We start from the raw sequence: 27,037 nt of genomic DNA on the forward strand, positions 1-27,037 counted from the left end.
ATATATTTAAAAGACCTTTTAACATGCTCCTAAACAAGACTTCACATGTCAGATGCTTGCAATATTCATCAGATGCCATTGTTCATACATGCATTATCAAAATTAAAATACCCCAAATGAGGCAGAATGCACTTGTATGCTTGTTTGAGAGTTAAGAAAATGAAAGTTGCCTGAACGAGATGAAACTACTCAAAAGCCTCTGACAAAAGCTTAATGCTGAATTCAGTGGGGCTTAATAAAGGAGAATATTTGTAGTTCAGGCTTCTTCTTCTTCTTCTTCTTCTTCTTCTTCTTCTTCTTCTTATTATTATTATTATTATTATTAGCGTTTATATACCGCCCCCTCTCCCGAAAGGGACTCGGGGTGGTGTACAGTCCGTATTAAAATACAACAGATTAAAACATAGAAATAACTATATAAATACATGTATAAGAGGAGGGTAAAATATGCCAAACTGTACAGCTAATAAATAAATCAATACAAAAGTTTAAAATATCAAGTTAAATTTAAAACAATATCCCTCTAAAAACCAGTAAGAATGTGTATGCCAGGAGGTAGACGTTAAAATTATGCCAAACCAGCCAGTCGGAACAGGTGTGTCTTCAGTTTCTGTCGGAAGGAGCGGAGGTCAGTAGTGGTTCTAATATCGGGGTGGGGGAGGTCATTCCAGAGGGTTGGGCCCATCACAGAGAAGGCCCTACTCCTTGGTGTCGCCCGTTGGCATTGCCTCGTGGACGGCACCAGGAGAAGGCCCTCCCTGTGAGAGCGGATTGGCCGCAGGGATGTATGTGGGAGGATGCGATCCCGCAGGTAACTAGGCCCTATGCCATGGAGCGCTTTAAAGATGGTGATCAGATATGATCAGGCTTGATATGAGGGAGTCCTTGGTGCTCTCTTGAGCTTGGTTGTTTTATTGCAGGCATTTCATTACTCAAACTAAATTACCTAGTTTGAGTAACGTCTCCAAGAAAACCAAGCCAACACCAAGGATCCCTCAAATGGGGCTTATTTCTAAGGGAAGATCAAGTATACTTTGGTGAATTTGTGCAATGAATTGGTCCTATAAGGTAAAGGTAAAGGTAAAGGTTTCCCCCAGCACATCCGTATTAGTCATTCCTGACTCTAGGGGGCAGTACTCATCTCCGTTTCTAAGCTGAAGAGCCAGCGCTTCTCTCTGTGGTCATGTGGCCTATTTTTCTACTTGCATTTTTACATGCTTTCGAACTGCTAGGTTGGCAGAAGCTGGGACAAGTAATGGGAGCTCACTCCGTTAGGGATTCAAACCGCCGAACTGCCCACCTTTCTGATCGACAAGCTCAGCCTTTGAGCCACTGGTCCTATAGACCCCTGCTATAATCCATATTCGAAATTGCTGAAACGAACGCCTTTTACAAGGGCATAAAATGTGCATTTTCCAGATACCATACGTCTCATGGCTTGGAAGTCTGAGAGCCTTCAGAAAGTCTGGACTTCAATTCCCATCAGGCCAACCAGGAGTTGGCATTGGCAGAGGCTCACGGAACCAAAACAACCCGCTTCTTTGCATGCTACAGCATACGCGCACCCATCTCCCCCTGCTACTCTCTCGTGGATCTAGCTCCACAGTAAAGGCAGCTTCAAGCCAGCGAAAGCCACGCTCGATCGTGGGCTACCTATGCTGCAGATAACCGGGCAGGGCGGTGTTGAGCGTGGATCCTCCGCAATCGCGGCGCCTGGCGGTGGTGAAAGGAAAGCGGCGGCCACGCGCTTCGGCTGCGAAATCCTCGGTGATCCGAGGGGGCGGGTCCCGAGTGTTCGGTGCGGGAGATGGGAGGGAGGGCTGCTTTAAAGCCAGCGGGGCGGGTTGGAGGCTTGTCGTGCCCCCTCCGCGGAGCATGGCTTGGCTGGCTTGGTTGCTGTGGATTTGGGCTCTGGTAACCGCACTCGCCGTTTCGGGTCGCCGGGCCTTGAGCTACGCCTTTCACCGCTGCGGGAACAGGCAGCATTCCCCGCTGATGCCCATGGCTTTGGCGGGTCCCCTGCTGTTCCGCATTGGGTAAGTCGAGGGGGAACCGGAGCATAAAGGGAGGCGGGTGTGCGTGTATCTTTTTCGTAGTGGCTACTACAAGAACGTGCTCTGGGACTTAAGCACATTCTTGGGCTGACAAGGTGTATCCCGCGGTCCGCTGCAACTGGAAAGGACTTGGCTTGGATGGTCGGGGAGCTTGAAACGGAGATCTACCAGATCTGAATCGCAAAAACCAGGGCGGCCGCTAAATGGCAACCAAGAGTTCTTTCTGCGGATTTTTTTTGCAGCCTGGCTAGAATAGCCGGGATATATGCGGGTCGAATTTTGTCTGCTTCTTTTCAGGCTGCAACGAGACAGCTGAAGTCATTGTTCCAAGGGCTTCGTGCTTTGGGTTCAGCGGGGTTACATCTGCTTCGATCCTAAAAGGATGCGTACCCGTAGCATTTGCTTCAGTCTCGGGGAGAGGACAGTCTGTTTAATTGTGGTTGTGGTGCGCAAGAGTTTGTGTGCGCCTGCGCGGGGGGATTAACTGGCTTTTGCATAAGGAACGTGGAGCAGCGATTCGGCGGGTCTCGTAATGGGCGAAAGGAACGATAAGTCAATAGGGACGGAGCTGCTTGCAAGGGTTCACGGAGATTGGGTTGTGGGATTGGAACAGCAACCTTGTCCAGGGGCGTTCCAGCACCCAGAAGCGGAGACGAGGCCGACCGCGACGCTCTTGCAAGGCAGAGATTAGATTTAAGCCGGTGTAAGATACTGCCGGCGTTTGCTTTGCGGCCGGGAAAGACACGCTTGTACCGCAGGTGTGGGTACTTCTAGGAGCAAGCCTAGTGCGGGGGCTGGGTTGGTTAGACATGATGGATGCCTGCGCATCAAAGGAACACCGGGATCCGAGCCTCTGCGTGCGTAATCGGTGGCTTTGCGCAAGTAGCTCGCTCCCAAAAGGGTCGCGGGGAGGCGGCATACAATACCCTGGGTGTCTGTTTCCCTCCTCCCAAATCGAAAGTTAAAAAGGACGAGATTCTGCTGTGCGCAACTTTTGTGGGAATTTTTTTTTTTGCCTACGGCGGTTGCTTTTTGGTGGTTTTTTTTTCTGAAAGAGTTGGAGCATGACGAGCGTGTTTTCTGGAAATGCCTGTCATTGAAAAGAAAAAATAACAATAGCATTACTGTGCTGTTCTCCCTTTTTTGCCATTTAGCATAAACGCATTTCCCTCTCTTCCAGGGACCTCCGTAGGGAAGAGTCTGATTATGTATGTATGTATGTATGTATGTATGTATGTATGAATGTATGAATGTATGAATGTCTGAGCCGACCCCTTAGTACTTCCATGTGGAGCCCTGGAAACCGGCTTTAAAATGCCAGAAAATCATTGTGTGAATCATACAGATAGTAAATGGTTCATCAGTGACTTTAATCTCTAAACCGGCCTATGCTTTATTAAACCTTTAGCTCCAAATTCTGATCCTTGTAATCATTTTATGTCAAAAATAAATAAATGGGGAGTAAAGTTTAATGCTGAATTTAGAGCCCGGTGGAATACATTTAAGTCACAGTTTGACAGAGGGAGAAGAGATGGTGAGAAAGCTCAAACTGTCAAGATAAGACTGATATTCCAAGGAGTACCAAGTGAGCAGAATGCTTGCTTACATAAAACAAGGCCACGGCCTCTGCGGAGGAAAAAGCATTGCAAACTCTACTGCATCCGATGTATTGTGCATGTGATACAGAGAAACAGGCATCTTTTCTAATAATAGTTCTTCACACTCCTACGAATCTTCTGTGATTAAAAAGCCAATTGCCTTGAATAGATGGTTACAGATTAGGTTTCAGAACAATAACCATTTTCCATTATAAGACACAGGAGCCATCAGGAATTTGGAATACTGCCCCCAAATCCCCTAACCTCTAAGCGCTTTCTTACCCATCCATTACCAGAGACACTTGAAAATGGAGGTGGTTGGAGATACATACCAGTAGCTCACTAAAAACCGAAGGCAGCTTTTAGCTTTCAAGGGAGAGTGTCAGATCCTGCTGGGAACAAAGAGGAGGAAGTCAGAAATTATGACTTCCAGAAGGACGCTTAAATTCTTAATACAGAATTATCTTTTGTCCCTGGCTCTTCCAACATAGACAAGTACATTTACAATATCTTTTTGAGAATCTGTGAAGGAAAAACCTCCCAAACATTTTCCAGCCATATTTCATCTTCTCTCAAAAGTCCCCACTCTTGAGATTGGATGCAGATCTTACAGAAGCAAATTTGCGAAGAAGAAATTTCCTGTATTCTAATTATTCACTGAAATTTTGTTACTGTATGGGTAGTTTGCTTATATGTTGGCATTCTGTGTCTGTGTCTGTCTTCCTTTCTGAAGTATGTCCCAAAAGTGCTTTTGCCAAAAGGCAACTGGACTTCATTGGTTTTTTCCTTTGAAAACGTTTTGCTTCTTATCCAAGAAGCTTCTTCAGTTCTAGCTGACTGAAGGGGAATGGTAATATTTATATTCTTTGCAGTCATCTGGTCATTAGCACTCTGAGAATGAGTAGTTAGCTCTCTGAGAGTAGTTGAGGCCACTTGGTGTTTTATCTGTGCCCTCAAAGTCACCCGAATCAGAGTGTAAACAGGTGTGAAACCTTCTTGGGACTTCTGAAAGGGTCGCAGAAAGGAGATAGGTGGTGTCATGTCCCTCCCCCTCTGTTAAGGAAGGGCTGTTCCGTTTTAACACAGATGGCCTCTTTGACCCCTCTTTCAAGCTAGTATCTTTGTCCAGAATATGAACTTTTTCATATTCTCATAATGAAATGTTTTGAAAGAAAAAAAGCAAGAAAGTTTAGTTGCCTTTTGGAAAAAGTACCTTTGGGACAACCGGGGCCTGGATGATTGAGAATCTCTATAGACATTCCTGAAATATGAGTAGTATGTATGAAGTTCCAAGGTAGCATTTTATCCATAATATGGTTGTTATCCTTAACTCAATCTTGACTCCTAGTGTTTTTGACAATAAGATGGGAATGATTTGCTACTGCTTTGAGTATTTGTTGACTTCCTACAGCCCTAGGATTTCTTATTGGTCTCCCATCCAAAATATCAATTTGCTTAGCTTTTTCAAGGTCAGTCTAAGTCAGCAAGGACTGCCACCAACTTCGTTTTACATCTAGATATTGATCAATTTCAGTAAGATAGCTGAGTTGTTGGTTCCAGGTTAGGGTTATTGTTTGAGCAACGTCATCTCTTCAATCTTAGGGTTTAGTTCCTTTCTCCTCCTGCCACACTAGTACAAGTTGCAAAACTGTGACCTCAGAGAAGCCCAGATGAAAAATGATGGGGCACAAAAGGCTGAAAATATTTATAAATATTTATGTATGTAAATCGCATATCATCTAGGTAGGAAGTATTGCCAGGGAATCTAATGAGCATGATTCTTTGCCTTTCCTGAAAGGTATTTTAGTTTGATTTTTATTGCAAAGTCAGATCTCTCTGCTGATCGCCTCCAAATTACCAGTGTATGAATCTATGTTTACATCCTACATTTTGGGCTTATGGCGCAAAGGATTCATAGACTTATATAGGTAGTTTTTGACTTATGGCCGGTTGCTTAACAACCATTCAAAGTTACGATGGACTCAAAAATTTATTTATGAACCATCCTCAAAGTTATGACTGGTGAAACACTCCTGTGGGCCTGTGACAACATTTTGGGTGCTTGGCAACCAGCTAGCATTATCACCGTTGCAGCATTCTATGGTCACATGATCATATTTTGTGAGTTTTTTGTTGTTTTCTAGCAAAGAACACCCATTCGATAAGCTGGATTCAGACTTAGGACCAAGTAATTACAACTGTGTGATTTGTTTCATGATTGACATTAAAAAAATTGTAAAATAAAATCTGGTCATTTGGTGACTCAATTGATGACCACAACAAGTTATAACCAAAATTCCAGGCTCAATTGTGGCGTAAATTGAGATCTACCTGTATGTGTCCTAAGGTGGGGATTTCAAACTTGAACATAGTTCTTTGTAGGCTTATTATTCTGAGAATAATTTTCCGGAGATTAGGAAACTGGCTTTGACTTAAAGCATAATCTTAGTGAAATCTCCATCCTTAAGCCTCTGGCTTAATGAAAAGGGAGATGTCAGATGTATTATTGAGTCATAGGTATTTTTTTCTTGCAGAGTGACATTCCTTTTTTAATATATTTAAATTGAGAAGGGAAGGAAAAGAGAAGAAAGCCAATAAATTAAACTAGCGATAGTAGCAATAGCACTTCGACTTATATACTGCTTCACAGTGCTTTGCAGCCCCCTCTGAGCAGTTTACAGAGTCAGCATATTGCCCCCAACAATCTGGGTCCTCATTTTACCTACCTTGGAAGGATGGAAGCCTGAGTTAACCTTGAGACGGTTGGGATGAAACTGCTGGGAGTGAGCTGAGTTTGCTTGCAATACTGTATTTTAACCACCACGGCTCTACGTGCAGTTTAGGAAGCTGTCACCTCTGCATTAGACTCTTGTCTTCCTGCTTTATAGATAATTGTTGGAAACCAAGTGGAGATGTGTTTAGCTATTCAAGCAGAATTATCTGTACAGGCAGTCCTTGACTTATGACCACAATTGAGCCCTACATTTATGTTGCTAAGTGAGACACTTGTTAAGTGAATTTTGCCACAGTTATTAAGTGAATCACTGCAGTGGTTAAGTGAATTGGACTTCTCCTTTGAATTGGACTTCTCCTTTGGCAGGCTGTTGTAACTTTGAATGGTCACTGAATGAACTGTTGTAAGTCGAGGACTACCTATATTCCAGTTCTGTGCTCATTTGGGGAGTTGTCTTCTATGTGTTTTCATAAAAATTCCTGCAATGGGCGGGTTTTTCCTAGGAGTGTTCATGTGTACTTTGGACTTCATCTATTGACAGGTCAGTCTGGTGCCTGCTTATCTGACCATTACCTTGGATGCAGAGTTGTTTCTACAGGCCAGGATCAAAAACACAGCTTGAAAGCAACTGCTGCACATGGTATAATGTACAAACCAGCTGGTTTTTTTTTATATAAGGGTTTATAAGTGTTGGTTTACTAAGTAGTTTGCCAGTCACTACCTCCTCTGTTCCTCTAGAGAACAGATTTCTTCACTGGTTCATCGAGTACATTTGAACAATTGTTCCTTTTGCTTAGAATAAAAGGTGGTGTGTGTTTTTGTTTTTTGTTTTACATCCTCTTGATATTGGCTGTCTGCAGAGTGCATGGAATCTGATTGTATATCCATTTGATTGTATTGTAGTGTATTGCTGTCATGAACGGCATTTTAAGATGGCTAGTCCTATCCAGTTTCTCTCCAGTAATATGGTATTGCAACACCCATCTTCCCACATGCTGGGTATCTTCCCTGGGAATGTTTACAATAACAATTCAGCACTTCTCTAGTTCACCAGCTTGAGGAAAACTAATTAAAGATGTATTATTAGTCAAGAAATGTAATCCCGTAGAAAAACTATCCCTATCTGAATCTGCATGACTTCATGTTTATTTTCCTCTGATTTGGTCTGACATATTTTCCATCAGCTGCTCAGCTCTTACAAGCCCTTCATTATATAAATGGGAACCTTTATTTTATAAATAAGTACCGGTAATCTGAAAGAGTGTTTCCGTAATGTTTTGAACGATATACTTAAATCCCTTTTCTACTCATGTTGTGATCCCCGTAATACCTTTATCAACATCATATTAAAAGAGTTCAGCTGTGCTTTCTAGTAAATTAAAGGTTCCTATCCATTCAAAGAAAAGACGATGTTCATTTCGAGCAGAATATTCAGAGCTTGTGTTCTGTTATTTAATATCGCTAGATGTACCTAGTTTTCCCAACTAGCTAGAGAAGAGCCTAGTAGTAAAAATTAAAAAGAATGCACTGTGTATTCACAGAGAGGGACTCCTCCGGGTGCCGTCCACCAAGCAATGCCAACGGGCGGCGCCTAGGAGTAGAGCCTTCTCTGTGATGGGCCCAACCCTCTGGAATGACCTCCCCCCCGATATTAGAACTACTACCGACCTCCGCTCCTTCCGACAAAAACTTAAGACCCACCTGTTCCAACTAGCTGGCCTGGCCCATTTATAATCCTACCCATACCTCCTGGCAAATATTTTTACCTTGGGATAGTTTTTAGGGGTGTTTTTAATGTATTTTTAAATTTCTAAAATGTTTTAATCTAACTTTAACTAAAATTGTACAGTAAACTATGGCTACCTCCTCCAGCCCTATATTTATTTATTTTATATTTATATTGTATATATTACTGTTTTTAATATGACTGTACACCGCCACGAGTCCCTTCTGGGAGAGGGGCGGTCTAGAAATCAAATTAAAGTTAAAGTTAAAGTGGGATAAGATTTGCATGATTGACTGGATGTAGCACCAAATGGAACCTGCATTTTTTTTCTCCTTTGAAAAATGCACGAGAAATGGGGACTGCCTTAATGCAGGTAGTCCTTGAATTACGACCACAATTGAGCCCAAAATGTTTGTTGCTAAGTGAAAAATGTGTTAAGTAAGTTTTGCCCCATTTTACGACCTTTCTTGCCACATTTGCTAAAAGCATCACTGTAGTTGTTAAGTTAGTAGTAGCACGGTTGATAAGTGAAGCTGATCACATGACTCCAGGATGCTGCAACCGTCATAAATATGAACCAGTGGCCAAGCACCTGAATGTAAATCATGTGACAATGGGGATGCTGCAATGGTTGTAGATGTGAAAAATGGTCATATCACTTTCAATGCCATTGTAACTTCAAACGATCACTAAACAAACTGTTGTATGTCAAGGACTACCGGTATAAGCTCTTTTCGTTGTTTAAAAAGTAACAAAGGATGATTCCATTTGGAACTATTGCAAGGATGGGCAAGATATCCCATCCCAGTTTTCCAGTAGAGTGGAGGGAGGGGTCACAGCAGGGTTAACACAGCCTGATTGGTCCATTTGACTGAGAGAAAACTTCTTAACCTTCGCCTTCTCCCGTTGGTTCCCAGTTTCCTCTCAGTCAAGGTCCAAGACTCAGGTTTGGTTCCTAGTAGGTTTTCTAGTTAGTCAATGTATGTTAATTGATCTTGATTAAATTTAGAAATTTTAATTTGGTTACCTTTAGAAAATGTATTTTTTGTAGTGGGTCTGCCTTGCAGGGCTGTTGTTGGCTGCCCTTAGAAGGCTGAGAGATTCTGCAGGGGGGGGGCGCTGGCTTCCTCCCCCCGCTTAGAAGGTCGCTCCGGTCTGATGCCTGGTGTCTCGGGCGTGCCGGGCGACCCTACGGCTATGCACACATGCCTTTTAGTGAAAGTCGCAGCGCGCCGGGGCTTTTCAGCGCGAAAGCGACAAATCGGCTTCATTTTGAATTTCGCACAGTCCGGGGCCGGTTACAGCCTGCGGCGACGGCGCGGGGCCGTTTTTTCTGGGATTTGGAGGTCTCCCGGTGAGTAGGAGCTCCAGTGCCTTGCTTTGGTGCCGCTGGGGGCGGCGAGCGTGCAAACGGCCGCCCGCAGCCAGAGGAAGCGAAGGGCGAGGTCGGCGGCCATTTTTAGGCGCGCTTTGGCCAGGGACCGCCCAAAGAAGCCGGCAGCCATTTTGAATCACGTGTCTGGGCATTGCAGCACGGAGAGGCTGAATACAACGTGGCCGTGCTGTTTGTTGTCTACCGGAGGCCCGGAGCAGGCGATTCCCACCAGCTGAAGGGCTGTTCCTGTCTCAAATTTATTTGGTGCACGTGAGTGGGGCGATGGCGGATAGAACAGAGGCTCAGCAGGCCTTACCATCTCAGGCAGGCGATGATAAGGCTGAGCCCACTCCCCCTGTTAGGCCTCGGGCTTCTAGGCCTTCAGCAGAGGAAAGACCTTCCAGAGCTCTGCAAAGGGATGAGCTCAGGCGATCCAGGGCTATAGAGAAGGTCATCGAAAGAGCGGAGAAAAGACAGGCCCGGGATCCTGGGCCTAGATCCAGATCTCCACGCCCCGTGGCTTCCTGCCCTTCCCCACCTGTGGCCAGGGGGTTCAGCCCTTCCTCTTCTTCCTCTGCTTCCTCAGATAGATCGGATAGGAGTCAGCAGCGGGGGGGCCCTCGCTCTCCTTCTGTTTCCCTGGGGACTAGAGAGGCAGATAGGGGGGACCCATTGGAAGGCACCTCTGCAGGTCCCATTAGGGGTAGGAAATCCAGCAGGGCCTACGTGGCTCCAGATTATGATACTGAAGGTGATGAGGAGGATCTAGAACACCTTCCTGAGAATCTCAAAAGGATTATTTCTGCAGCCATCTCTAGGGGCATTGCTCAAAGGGACAGGCCTTCCCATCACAGTCGAGTTACTCCCTTTAGTAGGTCCAGATCTAGGGCTTCCTCTCCTTCCCTCATGAGTGAGGTTTCCTCTAGGGGGGAAGCACGGAGGGATGATTGGGGGTTCTCTGAGGAGGAAGATGCGGCCCCTGAGCTGCCTCGCTCTTCTAACCTTTTCCTCCAGGCCATGTTCAAGCCATTACTCAAGAAGGCTAGGAGAACCACCAAGGTGGGCACGGGGGACCCCACGGTCCCACCGCCCACGGATCCAGACATGGTCATGTTCTCAGCGACGGCCACTAATAAAGAGGAGATTCCTGCCCCTCCTCTTTTCTTAGAGGTAGCTACTAGCCAATGGGCCCGTCCTTCTAATTTTTCCCCACCTGGCAGCAACGACCGTCGCGCCTATAACATGGAAAAGTCTTTTGTGCAGGCTATTCAGCTCCCAGTTGTAGATCAGCCCATAGCAGCTTTAGTCTCCTCTTCCCCAGTGGTCTCAGGGGACGCAGCTGACAAACTCAAGCCAGAAGACAAGAGGGCGGAGCTCACCTTACGTAAAAATTTTAAGGCCTCAGCTTGGGCGGTGCGGGCAGCGGCTGCTGCTTCGTACTTCAACCGCACCACGGTCATGTGGCTCCGCCAGCTTCAGGATCGAATTCCGATCCAGGATGAGCGCGTACACCAGGATTTAGCTAAAATAATGGCAGCGTGTCAGTATTCGGCTGATGCGACCCTAGACGCTGTTAGATTTGGTTCTAGTGCTTTGGCCACCTCGGTGGCCTCTCGTAGGCTCCTATGGCTCAGGAACTGGCAGATAGACTATAAAGCCAAGTGGGATCTAGTAGCGGCTCCCTTTGAGGGTCCAAACTTGTTTGGAGCTTCCTTGGATCCGATTTTGGTGGAGAATAAAGATAAAAAGAAAGTCATGCCTACATCCACCAAGAAGGCAGAGTCACGTAGTCACCCCTATCGCAGGCCCCAGTTCAAGTCTTATGACAGGGATCAGGACCAGCGATACCAACCGTACAGGCAGGACAGGTCATTCAACAGACAGGGGTTTCAGGACCGTTCTAGATTTCAGCCGCAGTCCAAGCGGCCCTTTCGTGGGGGGGGCGGCCGCCCCTTCCGCAGAGGGAAATGACTCAAACCCGAGTCATCCCATCGGAGGCCGCCTGGCACTGTATGCGGACGAGTGGGATCGGATCACGTCAGACGGTTGGGTCAGGGCGACCGTTCGCCACGGCCTAAGGTTAGAATTCCTCTCCAATCCCCCAAGTTTTTTCAAGGTTTTTCCCCCGGCCCGGGATCCGAAGCGACGTCTCCTCATGGACCTCGCGGTCGCCCATCTGCTAGAAATCAGGGCGGTGGAGGTCGTTCCGGAGCAGGAGAGGGGTCTGGGCTACTACTCCCACCTGTTCGTAGTTCCAAAATCCTCGGGGGGTTGGAGGGCGATTCTCAACCTGAAACGCCTGAACCGCTACTTAGTATACAGGCGGTTCAAGATGGCGTCCCTGAAATCGATTCTGCAGGGCATTCGGAGGGGGGATTACATGGCCTCAGTAGACTTGACGGAGGCCTATCTCCACGTTCCCATCCTTCAGTCCCACCGGCGTTATCTCAGGTTTTCTCACCGGGGCAGGCATTACCAATACCGGGCTCTCCCGTTCGGTTTGGCCTCAGCTCCGCGGACATTCACCAAGGTCCTGGCAGCACTGGCGGCTTACCTGCGTTCCATTCCGGTGAGACTTCAGTGCTACTTGGACGACGTTCTCGTTCAGGCGGGGTCCCTATCCAGAGCCAAGTCGGATCTTCGGCTGACGATCCGTTGGCTTCAGGCGTTGGGGTTTTCCGTGAACTTCCCCAAGAGCCACCTATCCCCATCCCGGCAGATCCTACACTTAGGGACAGTGATAGATTCCGAGTCAGGGAGGGTCCGCCTGTCTCCAGAACGCTTGTCCAGCCTGCGCCAGCTGGTCTCCTCCGTACAAAAAAGAAGGTCTGTTTCCATCCTGACCTTGTCTCAACTTCTGGGGAAGATGGTCTCTTGCATAGGGATAGTGCCCTGGGCCCGGCTCCATCTGCGGCCTCTCCAGTGGGCCTTGATCCCGGTCCAGAGAAGGATGATGAGCAACTCCTTGCGGCCAGTTCCTCTACCAGCGGAGGTGAGACTATCTCTTCAGTGGTGGATGTCCCCGGCGCTGCAACAGGGGGCTTGCTTTTGGGAGCCCGAGAGAGTCACCGTGACGACGGATGCCAGCCTCTTCGGCTGGGGGGCCGTGATGGACTCCGACATGACCCAGGGACGTTGGTCTGCCTCGGATCTCCGCCACAACATCAATTGGCTGGAGCTGAAAGCCGCGAGACTTGCCCTACGGACTTTTCGTCATCACCTGCGGGGGCACCATGTCCTCCTGCTTACGGACAATGTGGCGACGAAGGCCCATGTCAATCGCCAGGGGGGCACCCGCTCGCGTTCTCTCTGGCGAGAGGCGCAGTTGTTGGGCCTGTGGGCGGAGAGACACTTAGCCTCCATAGTGGCGGAGCACATCTCAGGAGTGTCCAATCTTCAGGCGGATTGGCTGAGTCGCACAACCCTAGACGATGGCGAGTGGCAACTGGGCCCGGAGTTGTTTCAGAAGATATGCAGCAGGTTCGGCACGCCTCTGGTGGATCTGTTCGCCTCTCCCGACAACGCTCAGCTGCCCCGGTTCTTTACCCGGTTCCAGTCCCCGTCGGCGGAAGGAGCGGATGCTCTCAGGAGCCGGTGGCCCCCGGGCCTTCTTTATGCCTTTCCTCCCCTTCCCCTCGTTCCCCGTACGATAGGGAAGATAGTCACAGAGAGGGCTCTCGTTATCCTGTTAGCCCCTTACTGGCCGAGGAGACCCTGGTTCGCGGACCTGGTCCAGCTGTCGGTAGCAGACCCCTGGAGGATTCCCCCGGGGGAGGTCGTTCTGAGTCAGGGGGCTTTGCATCACCCAGGGCCTCAGTGGCTCCATCTGACCGCATGGCTCTTGAACGGAGGGTCCTGAGGGGGCAGAGACTGTCATCGGGAGTTATAGCCACCTTAGAGGCGTCTAGGAGGCCGTCCACGGTTAGGATTTACAATGCCACATGGAAAGCGTTTGCGAAGTGGTGTATCCCTTTGGGGTTGGATCCTTCTAGAGCTACCGTTCCAAACGTGTTGGAGTTCCTCCAAAAGGGGTTGGAGGACGGCTTGTCGCATAATACGCTCCGGCGTCAGGTGGCGGCCTTAGCCACCATTCTGGGGGGGGAGGGTTCCCTCACCCTTTCCCGTTCTCCTCTGATTAAGCGTTTCCTGAAGGGGGCGGCTAACATCCGTCCACCTCCGGTCCATAGGTTTCCGACCTGGGATCTGACCCTGGTTCTCCAGGCTCTGACGAGCTCCCCGTTCGAGCCACTTAGGACGGTACACATGCGTCTGCTTACCCTTAAGGTGGTGTTTTTAGTGGCCATTACATCGGCCAGGCGCATTTCAGAGTTGGGGGCCCTTTCTTCACGCAGTGACTTGTGTGTTATACACCAGGACAGGGTGGTCCTTCGTTTGGATCCTTCGTTCATTCCGAAGGTGAATTCACAGTTTCACAGGGCCCAGGAGGTCGTACTCCCGAATTTTTGTCCCAATCCCTCAAGGGAGCGGGAGTTAGTGTGGCATAAGCTGGATGTTCGCCGGGCTGTTCGCATTTACCTAAAGCGAACTGAGGGCATTAGGAGGACGGAGGCATTATTTGTTTCCTTTCGCCCAGGCTCGTTAGGATGCAAGGTTTCTTCTTCCACCATCGGACGATGGATTAGGTTGGCCATACTTGAGGCTTACGGAGCTTCTGGGAAGACTCCCCCATCGGGGATCACTGCGCACTCCACCCGCAGTGCCGCTACTTCGGCGGCCTGGGCCACCAGGGCACCCTTCGAGGATATTTGTAGGGCGGCCGCTTGGGCCTCCCCCACTCCTTTTATTAGGCACTATCGTTTGGATTCTTATGCCTCGGCTGAGGCATCTTTTGGCCGGAGGGTCCTTCAGAGGGTGGTGGCCGATTCCTCACCTGGGACCCAGTCTGCCCGCCCGGGGACGTAGCGTGGGTATGTCCCTGCTGTGACCCCTCCCTCCACTCTACTGGAAAAAGAACGTTGGTCTTACCTGAACGTTTTTTTCTGGAGTAGTGGAGGGAGGGGTCACATTTCCCGCCCTAGTTAGTCAGACAGGGTCCAGGAGGTGTAGAATCGGGAGGCCCCGGGGGGGCTTGTCCTTGTTTTGTGTTTGCTTGCAGATGCTGGCCGTGACATCGCGGAAACTGGGAACCAACGGGAGAAGGCGAAGGTTAAGAAGTTTTCTCTCAGTCAAATGGACCAATCAGGCTGTGTTAACCCTGCTGTGACCCCTCCCTCCACTACTCCAGAAAAAAACGTTCAGGTAAGACCAACGTTCTTTTTCTTCCTCCTGGTTGTTTTTTTCCCCATTAAATGCATGTGATCTTTTCCACATGCCTTATCTGTTTTTCTGGGCTCCTTATCCACGGTTTTATTCCTCATCATTCCTACACATGGCCTCTATCATACCATTGCTTATCTCATTCATTTGGTTCCTTCCACTGCTTGGCCCCTGAGTGCAGTTGGTTTCTTCCTTCTTCTATCACATCCTTCCCGTAAATTAGCCATCTGGGCTTTTAAAGCAAATAATGAGAAATCCCCCGTGATGAGGAAACTCCAAGGAATTATAAGCTTTTGAGGGGAAAAAAGTTCACAGTGTTTCTTTAACTTCTTTCCTGCTACAGAACTCGCAGAAACAAAGGGTGTGTTTGTATTCACTGATTTGGTTCTGGAAAGTATATTACATACTATTTGCTACATGAAGCTTACTGTGATAACTTGATTGAACTTAGTTAGAAGTTAGACTACTAGCTTGTCTGCATGGTGATAGGATTGAATTGTGTGCTTATCTCCAATGCAAGCTTATTATAACTCCAAGGCTGAATTGGGAAACCTTGGCCACACATTTACTAGGTGGCATGGGCACATTAGGGATGTGGTGGTTCAGTGACACTGAGCTTGTGTCGGCAGTTTGGCCGTTCTAATCCTCAGCACCACGTAAGGGAGTGAGCTCCTGTTACTTGTCCCAGCTTCTGCCAACCTAGCAGTTCGAAAGCATGTAAAAATGCAAATAGAAAAATAGGAACCACCTTGGTGGGAAGGTAACAGCATTCTCCTAGGCGCTGCTTAGAGTGTCCAAGCATGGGTTAACTTCAGCTTGCTGCCCAAGGACTGAGTTCAAATTTCTTGTAGCTCCGCCTCTCGCTCCCCTCAGAGGCTCAGTTTTAAAAAAACTCAGTTGCCCTACAGGACGCTTTTTGGGGAGATCCAGTCCTTGTGCAGCAGGCTGGTTCCCATAGATAGCGTAGTGTAGCTCCTTTCTTGTTTGTTTGTATAGTTTAGTTAGCTCCTCAGTTGGTTGTTTAATTCTTCCTAATTGATTAAGTTGAACCCGCGAGGCAGGCTGCCTGGAGCGTTGCGTGCTTTCGCTACAGCGATTGCAGCCGCACCGCGGGGGCTTCGTTTGGCAATCGCCGACGACTTTGGGGGTCAGTTAGGTAGTTAGAGCCCCTCCGCATTGCATTTGACTTCCTGCTTCCCCCCCGGTGTTGCTCCAGGTGAGAGCGTGCATGGGGCCGCCATTTTGGTTTCAAAATTGGCACGCTTTTTTCCTGGGCTACAGCCTCTGCCGCACAGCCTGCTCTCACCGCAGATCGCCGCGGAGAGAACCTTTAACTTTGGGCCTTGCTCCAGGCTTCCAGACGGGCTCCTTCTCTCCAGCTTCTCAGGCAGGGGTTCTTTTGAGTCTTGCCAGACCATTCACCCTTGCCTTGACAGCGCGGATCTGCAGGCACCCGGCTTCCCTCAGCCGGCGCCATTTTTTTCCAGACCCACTTGCACTCGACTCCTGCAGGCCCCGAGCGACAGCGTACAGCACCGAAGGACTGCCTCAGCCTCCTCTGCTCCACTCCTGTCAGCCATCGCAGGCTCTGCTCTTCAACAAGTACAGATGGAGGAGCAAGTGGACCCACAGGCTGGTCCCACAACCAGTAAGCGCAGCAGGCCCAACCCTGCTGCCAAAGGTGATGGGGTGGGGTGCCCTGACAAGGGTAAGCGCCCTAAGGTTACGAAGCCCTCCAAGGCCGCGGAGAAGATGGCTGAAAGACGCCAGAAGGCCCTTGAGAAGCAGTTCCAAAGGGCCCAGTCAGCATGGCAACAGCAGCCCTTAGCACCTCTACCCGGGGAGGAGGGGGCTGCTGCCTCCTTGCCCACGCCCAGCAAGTGGGATCCCCTTCTCTGCCAGTCAAAGAGGACTTTGGGTTCTCCCCCAACCCTTCCAGGCCCTCCCTTGGTTCCCCTAGTCATTCCCTGGCTGAGGACTCCCTTGATGAGGCAGACTCCTTAGCGGGGGAGGGATCTCTGGCCCACTCTGAGGCCGACCCCGGCCTTCAACAGATGCAGGAACCACCTTGGTCTCGGGCCCTACAAGATGTGGTGGCGCGTGCCATATGGGGATCAGATACAGAATTGTTATGCCTATTGAGAGAATTTAGAATAGAATATTTAGAATAGAATTTAGAATAGAATAGTTAAAATCTATACAGCTAGGTTTCAAAATGATAAAATCTCTGTGGAATGATTAGCCTGTGAGCTAAGAAAAAGAAATGTATGGAAAACAGGTCTTTGAAAGACTTTTGACTGTGATACCCAGGGACCAAATTTGGATGTTTATCGCTACAGTTGTGTCTTTTGGAGGCTTCACAGTGGTCCTTGACTTCCTATTCTTGGATCTGAGGATCCTGGTTAAGTAGTCCCTGATAGAACACTGCTACCTAAATGCAAGATTTTAGATCTTTTCCTTCAGAGACTCTTGATTTGAGCCCATCTGCAGACATTTTGGATAAAATGATTTCACTCCTGCAGGGAAAGAAGGTTTCTTGTATGTGTGGTTTGCCTGTCCCATTCTGAGTTTGTGTGGGCCTGCTGTCCTAGGAAAAAAAACACCCTCTGGATACTGTTTCATTAAGTTTAATCTGAAGGCTCAACCATGTGTATGCTGCAGCTGATAACACAGGAAAACTAGATTCTCAGATGTTGCTTTGTTGAAGGAAGTTATTGTGGACTCAGCTTAGAGGCTGTTCAATCTTCCAGGAAATGGCTCTGGAGTGGGGGCACCTTGGGAGAAAAGCTGGCTCACTTCCAAACTTTTATGAATCTAACGTTCTTGAAACTTCCCCAGCCACTTTTAATATAAGTAGCCCTATTCTTCTGTTGCGAGACTCTTAGAAGTATGGGATTACAACCCATCATCCACCCTGAGCTTGGGCTAGCTTGTGATCCAATGCATTTTAAGGCTGGTGTACTCTGCTGTTTGATGCATGTAGCTTTGACATGCAGCTTGTGGGATCTGTTTTTATTGGCATGGTACAGCTGCTTTGAGCAAGATGGGGAATTTTATTCTAAGCAGGATCTACTTTCATGCCAACAAGCTGGAGTTCACAGTTTTCATGTTTCCTATGTGTTTCCAGTCTTCTCGCACAGAGGTTCTCTGAGTTCATTTCTCTCCCCCTCCCCTTCTCACCAGGATCCTCACCTTTGGCCATCTTTGGCAGCGCCCACCACAAAATTGCTGCAGAAAATCTTGGCTTGATGGTGATTCCATATTTTTCTCCAGAAGTTTGTGGATTGATGAGGAGCTTTTAAGAATGAGACACACCTGTAGTCCTTGGTCAACAACAGCCATTAGTTGCTAAATGATGCAGTTGTAAAATGTGGTATCACATGACTACACTGCTTAGCGACAGCATTCCTGGCACTTCTTGTTGCTGTTGTTAAGTGAATCCTATATCATTATTAAGTGAAATGTTGTGTCTTTGCCATTTGTGACCTCCTGCTGGCTTTTCCCATGAACTTTGCTTATCAGAAGGCGGCAGTGAAAGTCACAAATGGTGATGTTGTGACCACAGCACACTGTAGCTTCGTAATTGTGAGCTAGTCACTGAGTACTGGGATTATCATCCCATGACCACAGAGAGACACTGCAATGTCCACAATTATAAGAACTGATCATAAATATCACTTGTCCGTGCCTTTGATTGAACAGTCACTCAGTGAGTTGTCATTAAATGAGAAGGTGAATCGATTGCCAAGAGTTTCAGGGTGATACAGTAATGTACGAGGCGCAGTTAAGGGTTCATCTCTCCATCAAGAATTATCCAGAGGGGAACACTGAATTGGGGGAATGTCTTGGCTGCAGTTGGCCTGAAAAACGGTTCCTCTGTTTCTCTGGATTTGTTCTGAGTTTAGATACCGCGCGTGCTTTTTCCAGTATTTTTTGTCTAGGGGTCAAAACCCAACAACTTTTTCCAATTCCATTAAAAAAAACAAAACAGAAAAGCATGTGTTTGGTAGGCTCTCTTTTAAACCAGCTTTTATACTAGCTCTGTTAACAGTTTGCAAATGTATTTTGACTAGAGCAATGTAAAAGACATTGCAACTCTCAGTCTCTTTTAATTAATAACCTCAGAAACTTGCAGACAAGACGAAATAAACATCTGTCAAAGAAAGAAAAATAAGCTGGGTGTACACTTGTATAATTTGAGTTTTCTGGCACCTTTGGCACAGCTCGAGGGTGCATACCTGTTTATTCCTAGAATACTGAATGGAGTGTAGATGATATGTATGTCTCTTTTAATTACATGTACTTCTGCTTTTGGTTTTCTGGATGGTTCAGCAACTCTAGTGGTGGCTATTAATTTCTCTGCTTTGTTAAGTATCATCCTCAGGAATGTACTGTACCCAAGTCTTTGTTTGTGAACTTGTTCTGAATTGCCTCTCTGTTTGCCTCTCCGGTTCCTCAGGTATAATCTCTACGCCCATACCCGGCTGGGCTACCTGTTATATAAACGGCAGGTAAAGAAGGCACGCCAGCGTTATCCCCATGGACACTCAGTTCCCCAGCCTGTGGAGTTCAGTGGTGAGAGCTTGGCTTTTTCCATTGCATTTTTGGATAGAAGTACCTACTGCATTGTTTTGAGGCAATTTTTTTTTTATTTAACTTCTGGACAATGAATTTTGAGAAGCAGTAACTGGATAGTGAAGAAATCCCTTCAGGGAAACTAACTTCTTGAGATGGCCCCCAGAATGAATTAATGAGTCAAATTAGGCTTGTATGTTTGGGATTCAATCATACTCATACTCCTGAATTGAACAAACAATTTGTACAGAGAAGACTTTTTGTACAGGTGCAAAATTCTACAAACTGACTTGGTCAGCAACCTTGGGAAGGACGCTGACTAGTTTCATGGCTTGCTCTTTGAGATCAGCCGAGATTGCAGCACGTTTGATGGAAGACACAGCAAGATTACTGTACTTGAACTTCTATGCCTCCAGAACCCTGGTTGAAATTACTGAGCGTTTTTCTCTATTGCTCATTAGATAAAGACATTCAAGGAACTCTCATCTCTCTGAAACTTAGAAAGCTGCTGGGCTGCATAGGCCAATCTTTTAAAATCATTTTTTTTTTGGTAAACATTTATTGTTTCCCTTTTAAAAGAAACATTTCATCATTCAGTAATCAGTGTGTTCTTTGAGTACAATTTTTTTTGGTGTCATAATAGTTGTAAGTTACCACTAAAATATATATATGATAAAGGAGGAGAGCCTGTGACTTAGTGGCTAATACAACTGCCTAATATGTAATACAGCCCAGGTTCAATTCCCAGTAAGGGTATGGATAGCTGATGAGAGCTAAATAGCTTGAAATAGATCTATACTAGTCTCCCTTTATTTATCAGCACAAATGCAACATATATATTGTATATGTGTGTGTGTGTGTGTGTGTGTGTGTTGTATTTGTGCTGATAAATAAATAAAGGGGAGACTAGTATAGATCTATTTCAACCTATTTAGGTCTCATCAGCTAGCCATACCCTTACTGGGAATCAAACCAGGGCTGTTGGTCCTCTGTAATGAGCCGAAGGACAGAAAGGGGGAGTAGTGAGCTCCCTCCCATATTTGGGCATACCAGGGGTTGTAACACACATATATACATATACATATGCATATGCATATACATATACATATACATACACATACATACATACATACATACATACATACATACTCTTATTTTAACATTACAACTTAACATATCTCCTGTTATAATATTTCTGTTCCTAAATTATTTAATTTTATACTTTTTATTCATATTCATGTTCTAACCAGTGATAAAATAACCCCCATATATTATAATAATCAGATTCTTCCTTTCCTTTTATTGCTAGTGTTAATCTATTCATTTCTACACAAACTAATATAATCACATTTTCATCTTTAGTGATTTCTTCAGCTTTCCAATTTTTTGCAAATACAATTCTAGCCGCAGTTATTACATGAATAATCAAATATACATTTTCTTTACTTTATTTCCCTGGTAAGATACCCAACAAGAACAATTCCAGTTTTAAGTCAATATGTTGCTGCGTCATCTTCTCCAACCACATTCGAATTCTTGCCCAGTATTTTTTCGCTTTTATACATGTCCACCACATGTGATAATACAATCCCAGCGTTTGGTGGCATTTCCAACATTTGGTTGATTTGTCTTTAAACATTTTTGCCAATCTTTCAGGTGTCATGTGCCATCTATAAAACATTTTGTACAAATTCTCTTTATATGCAGTTGCCATTGTTAATTTATAATTTCATTCCCATTTATCTAACTCTATCGAACTTTTAAAATCACTTTTGTTTCTTCTAATTGTAATGTCTCAATATCTTTTTAAAAAGTTCTCTTTTAAACAATTATTCAAGGTGACCAACAAAATATACTTCCAAATAGCAATATAGATATTGCAGGTTCAATGGAGGGTTTTCTGGGCTCATTTTCCTCCTTTTCTTCCTTCTTTGCTTTCTGTCTGTTTTCTCAGGTTTGAAGATCCTGCCTATCCCTGTCCTGTCTGATAATTACAGCTATCTTGTGGTTGACACTGGCTCCAACAGTGCTGTGGTTGTGGACCCTTCTGATCCTTTGGCTGTACAGGTGAGAAACCAGATGTGATACCTCTCTTCCAGAGGTGAAGATAGGAAGATTTCAGGAGTGTGGGTCTACTTTTTCTAACTTATTCAGGGATATGGAACCCATGAGCTCTCTAGAAGTTGCTAAATTACCTTCCATTTCCTCCCTCAAAATTGGACCTGTTGTTACAGAACATTGATTTTCAGCAGTAACCAAGTTCTTCCGGTTCCCCACTCCTGTTGTGATTTGTAGAAGCAATCAAATGGTGTTGGGTACAAAATCTCATTTTAAAGCACATAAATTCTTAGCAGAATTAAGGAAAGGACGTTTTTGTGCATGTGGCTGAGATAAAATAATAGATTTGGATGCTAGAACTGACTTTGAAGTCTGATCGTATAAATATCCAGTACTGTTTGTTTATTGTTGTTTTTATCTCAGTTACTTAAGTCAGTGATGGCGGGAAAATACATTATTTTTATTTTTTGTTATTTTTTTGTTATTGCTGTTCAGCAATTAGCAATCAGATATTTTCAGATCTATTGCAAATCACCCACAAATCTAGTAACAAGTCCTGCTTTGTTTTTGCCTCTTCTGCTGTATAAAGTGGCTCAAACATGGACGTTTGAAATCTAGAAAGGGAAATTGCCATTCCTACCAATGTTTTTAAATAGACTCCAGCTGTCCTGTTAAGAAGATGGACTTGGTAATCAGTTGGTCTGATCTCTTGCATTGATGCAAGCATATTTAATATCCATGCAGTGGCCCATGCAATTGAGGAATTGCCTGCTTTGATTGTGGCTTCTGGATTTTTTTTTATCAAAGCCAGCTGGAAAATGACAGGTTGCTATAAGTTCATAGAGATGTTAAGCATGAAGTAGAAAGGGAGTGTGAAAAAGTCTCTTGGATGAATTAGGCTAAATTTTGTACGAGGCAAGTGGCCAAAAGGAAAATAGTTTATCATATTTTTGGAAAGAACTAGCATTTCTCAAGAATTCATCTCAAGCTTGATTCCTGGGAAAGGAAAAAAATGGATTCCTCCTCTACCCTCCCTAATTCCAAAAGATCAGTATTTAAATCCTTCCTCTGGCAAAGTCTGGTAGGCCAGCTATCTTCTACCCCATAAATCTCAAAGCTTCTAGGAGGGGACATTTGTAAAGGACCTCTTTCCACACACGTGCTGATTTAACATTTATAAGTAGTCCTTGTTTAGCAACCACAATTTGGACTAGCAGATCTGTTGTTAAGTGAAGTGGTGGCTGAGTGGAAAATCACATGACCATGACTGCATTCCTTTTTTCCATTCTCCTGCCCTTTAGTATGTTCATCCTGGCCCCAAGGTAATTAACAAAAATGAATTAATTATATTACATGCACTGCAATTGCACACAGTGGGGAATGTACATATAAAAGAATGAGGTGATACCAGCAACCTCAAGTATACTATGCAACAGCCCAGTGTATTCCCGAAAGCAAGGGGAGAAGGATAAAAAAAAAGCAATCTGAGGCAATCTCTCCTGTGCCTGATCCATTCTGTGCTTAAAATGCAGTATTGTGGGAAAACTCTGCTCACAGTCTAGAGTTCAATCCTTACGAGGCTCAAAGTTGACTCAGCCTTCCATCCTTCTGAGATCCATAAAATAAGGACCCTGATTGTTTGGGGCAATATTCAGATAATGCTTATATTGTAAACCACCCAGAGAGGGCTGCAAAACACAATGGGATGGTATATAAGCCTAAATGCTATTGCTATTCTTTTCTCCCCTCCTTGCACAGTAGAGAGATTGGAGAGGAAGGGATTACAAGAGAATACGCAAGCCTATAATGGGGAATATAACCGCATTGTGATCCCTTCCTACCCAATCTCTTTGTTCTGCAAGGGGAAAAGGAATAAAAACCAAAGCTCTGGTACAGGACAATATATACTGAATGAAATGATGATCACAAAACTGAGGAACGTTGCAAATGTCATAAAAGCAGACATTGGTTGTAAATTTATTTTTTTCATCACTATTGTAACTTCAAATGGTCACTGAATGAGGCAATTGGTAAGCAAGGTCTATGGTATGTATGTAGAACCTGGGGAACTATAGCCATGGGAGGATATCAGGGTATAGCACTAGCAATAGTACTTAGACTTATATACCGCTTCACGGTGCTTTACAGCCCTCTCTAAGCAGTTTACAGAGTCAGCATATTGCCACCAACAATTTGGGCCCTCATTTTACCCACCTCGGGAGGATGGAAGGTTGAGTCAACCTTGAGCTTGGTGAGATTTGAACTGCGAAATTGCAGTCAGCCGGCAGTCAGCAGAAGTAGCCTGCAGTACTGCACTGTAACCACTGCGCCACCGAGGCTCAGTATAAGAAAGAAACTTATAAGAAATTACATTATAAGAAACTTCACCAAACTACAATTCTTCAAAGTATTTCCAACCTTCCCAAACCTGGTGCTCTCCTGGATTTATTTGGATTGGAATTTTTAGCCAGTATGGAAATTCTTGGAGTTGGGAGTCAAAAAACATTTGAGGTGCCAGACTGTCATTAAACTGAGACCTAGTGCAATTTATTTTTCATAGTATTGAATTACAAATCAGGAAGTTCCTGGATTTAACTGTCTCATTAAGCAATCTCAAACAAACAGCCATAATTCACAATGTGTGGAAAGTACCTGATCTAAATTCACTACACTTACAAATCACTGTAGATCAAAAGAAGATAACGTAGCTATTCTTACTGTCTTTATAGCCCAGCTTTCTATTTACTCCAACAATCAAGACAGTCTGCAACTATTAAAATATACAGAGTATAAACATCAAAAAATTGGCTAAAACCAAAGCCAACATTAAATGCAGTCATTAAAATAATTTACCATATTTTTTTTCCAAAAAAAGGCATGAATAGCCTTTAGGAGGCTTGCAGAGTGCTTCTGGGGGTGACCCCCCCAAAACGAGCAAAAAATGGCCCATTTTTGCCAAAAAAATGCATGCATAGCTTTTAGGAGGCTTATAGAATACTCCTGGGGGCTGGAGGGGGGGCGAAATTGAGCAAAAAATGACCTGTTTTCACTCATCCCTCCCCCCCGCCCCCAGGAGCACTCTGGAAGCCTCCTAAAGGCTATGCACGTCCATCTTGGTGAAGGGGTGGGGTTTCAGGAGGCAAAAAAATGTTGTATTCAGTGTATAAGACGCACCCAGGTTTTCAGCCTCTTTTTTGAGGGAAAAGGGTGCATCTTATACTCCGAAAAATATGGTCCATGAAATGTTTGGTAAATGAAAGTGTTTTACTATCTTCTTAAATAATGAGAGAGCATGAATCAAATGCATCTCCTTATAAGGAGTGTATCCATAGCCTGGAAGCTGGATAAGAGAAGGCATTTTGTAGTAAGTGAGTATAGCAGTTGTCCAACTCATGCATGCGAGACCCGCTGTCTTACCCCTATTCTAACCCTAGAATTAAACAGAGAAATACATGAAACATAACTACCCATGATCAAGGATGCACCGCCCATCTTGCTCACCATTAGTATTAATAGAGCTCATCTATTCACCTGACTCAAATGCCTGGGATACAGCCAGGTCTTCAGAGCCTTGCAAAAGACTAATGTAGATGGTGCTGTCCAAATCTCAGGAGGATGCTGTTCCACAGGGCAGGTATTTGTCATTGAGAAAGCATGATTTATGGCCCTTCTACTAGATCTGGAAGGGTGGGCAGAAACAATAGAAAAAAGGAGATGGTCCCTGATGATGAAATTTCTGGCAGAAGGGGCATTTCAGTAAGGCATTGCTTCCTGACCAAAGGAACTGGCCAGGTCCATACTGAGATAGGCGGTTTTGCCAATAATTGTGCCTTGAGCTTTAGTTCATTGTCTGCACCTTAATTTGTGCCTAGAAAGTGCTTGATAACTAGTGCAAACATTTGTCAGCAGTCTTGATATTACATTCTACATCAGTTTTAATTTCTGGCCATTAAGTACATTACAGTACAAGGATTGTAAACAAGGCATGGCTCACTTTCACTCACTGGCTCAGGGAGAGGTCATAACTAGAACACTAGCCATATTTTTGCCATGCACATTTTTCATCAGAGTTGCCACCTGCTAATTGTGGGGGGCCAATGAGTAATCTTAAATCTCAAACTAGCGTTCTCTGGAAACAATAGAGCATGGGTATCAAACTCGCAGCATCATGTTGCTCTCATGTGACGTATCGTGATGGTTTCCCCCTTTGCGGAGCTGAGGGGGCTTGGCCTGTGTGTGATGCATTCGGCCCATGGGCCGCCAGTTTGACACCCCTGCAGTAGAGCATACTGATTATATCTTTTAAAGCTCTGCATGACCTCCAATTGTTTCATGTAGATAGCATTCAGAAAACAAAAATCTTGTAGAACAGCATAAATGCGCGCCAAGGCATAAAATTACGGTTTCTGGGCATGCCCAAACAAAAATGACAGAATCTCTTAGAATAGTACGTGCAAGATTGCCCATAAATTTACCATAACCAGTGATATGAGAGATCTAAAGGAAATAAACAGATCATACTCCTATCTAGTTTTTGATGTAGGTTATCTAGTAAAGTCACCAAAGGAGTCTCAGTACCACATCCCAGATGAAAATAACTAGAACATTAAGTAGAAGGCAGGGCAAACTGTTAAGTAGTAAGTTATTGTACTTCTACTTTATTTTTCTAAATGTAGATCCCTATAGTTTTCTTGATATCTCTCTCTCTTCTCTACCTCCACCCCCCTTTAAAAATACTTTTAAGAGGGTAGTCAGATCTGGTTTATGAACCAGCTGCTTCAGGTTTGACTGTTCATGATTTTTGCCTGGAAGTTCTGTTAAGGCTCTTATTATCATGAAGTTATTTTTATATACAATGGAGTAGACACATGCTTGGCTTGATAAGTAGTATGCCCTTTGACCTCCACCTACTGTCCCATTTAAGTGCACATTTGCTTGATTCTCCTTTGACTTATTATTTGCAATCTGCAAAGAACTTTAAGGGTACATAAGTCAGTTGGCTTCTGCCTTCCTCTTCTCCACTGTTTAGCATGCATGATACCATCCTATTAAGAAAGGACTCAACGACTCTTCAAGTCTGCTTCTTGCTGCCTCCCTCCCCTCTGAAGGAAAGCAGTTGATTAAGTAATAGCTGGGTACTTCCAAGAGTATTCCAAAGTTAGAGCGGTAAGAGCAGCAGGAAGGTTATATGATCAAAATCCCTTCCTTCCTGCTTAAGTTTCTCTTCTTCAGAAGCACCTGCTATTGTATTCTTTCCTCCCCGACTTACGACCGGGGAATTCCCCCCTGTTGTCAGCCAGCAACAGCCATGCTGCGCCTTAGCCAATCAGGCGCGGCATGGCTGAAGGCGGGCTGACTTGCGCTCCTGATTGGTTCCTTGGCCTGACAGCTCTTCGTATAAATAGCTGTCAGGCTAAGGAAAGGGGCTTCTCTCCTGTATTGCTTGCTATTGTTAAAACGCGTAATAAAATAGAGTTGGACGTTCCTCAGTTGTCAAGCCTCATCTTTCCCCACACTTTTACACTGGCGACGAAGGTGGGATCCTGCTGAGGCGACGACCCTGACGGAACCCGACCTCTGCTACACAGCCGCTTGAGTTTAGCTCCCCGAGCCGCACAACTCCCAGCCGCTATGTCTTCA

At 45.4% G+C, this 27,037-nt stretch overlaps 2 protein-coding genes across 2 annotated transcripts in view; one reads left to right on the top strand and one right to left on the bottom strand.

Moving 5' to 3' along the window:
* The window catches only part of CATIP (ciliogenesis associated TTC17 interacting protein), a 32,159-nt gene extending 32,057 nt beyond the window's left edge, over positions 1-102 (bottom strand). Inside the window, exon 1 of the mRNA XM_081948261.1 lies at positions 16-102. The gene's annotated coding sequence lies outside the window, so the exon portion shown is untranslated. The remainder of the gene's footprint in view (positions 1-15) is intronic.
* Positions 103-1,812: 1,710 nt separating this feature from the next.
* The window catches only part of PNKD (PNKD metallo-beta-lactamase domain containing), a 45,045-nt gene continuing 19,820 nt past the window's right edge, over positions 1,813-27,037 (top strand). Inside the window, exons 1-3 of the mRNA XM_081935833.1 lie at positions 1,813-2,036; positions 19,224-19,339; positions 21,294-21,406. Of these exons, the coding sequence (XP_081791959.1) occupies positions 1,876-2,036; positions 19,224-19,339; positions 21,294-21,406 (390 nt within the window). The 5' untranslated portion in view covers positions 1,813-1,875. The remainder of the gene's footprint in view (positions 2,037-19,223; positions 19,340-21,293; positions 21,407-27,037) is intronic.

The sequence above is a fragment of the Natrix helvetica genome, assembly GCF_964273705.1.
Source record: "Natrix helvetica genome assembly, chromosome: 1".
In the NCBI taxonomy this organism is placed as follows: domain Eukaryota; kingdom Metazoa; phylum Chordata; class Lepidosauria; order Squamata; family Natricidae; genus Natrix; species Natrix helvetica.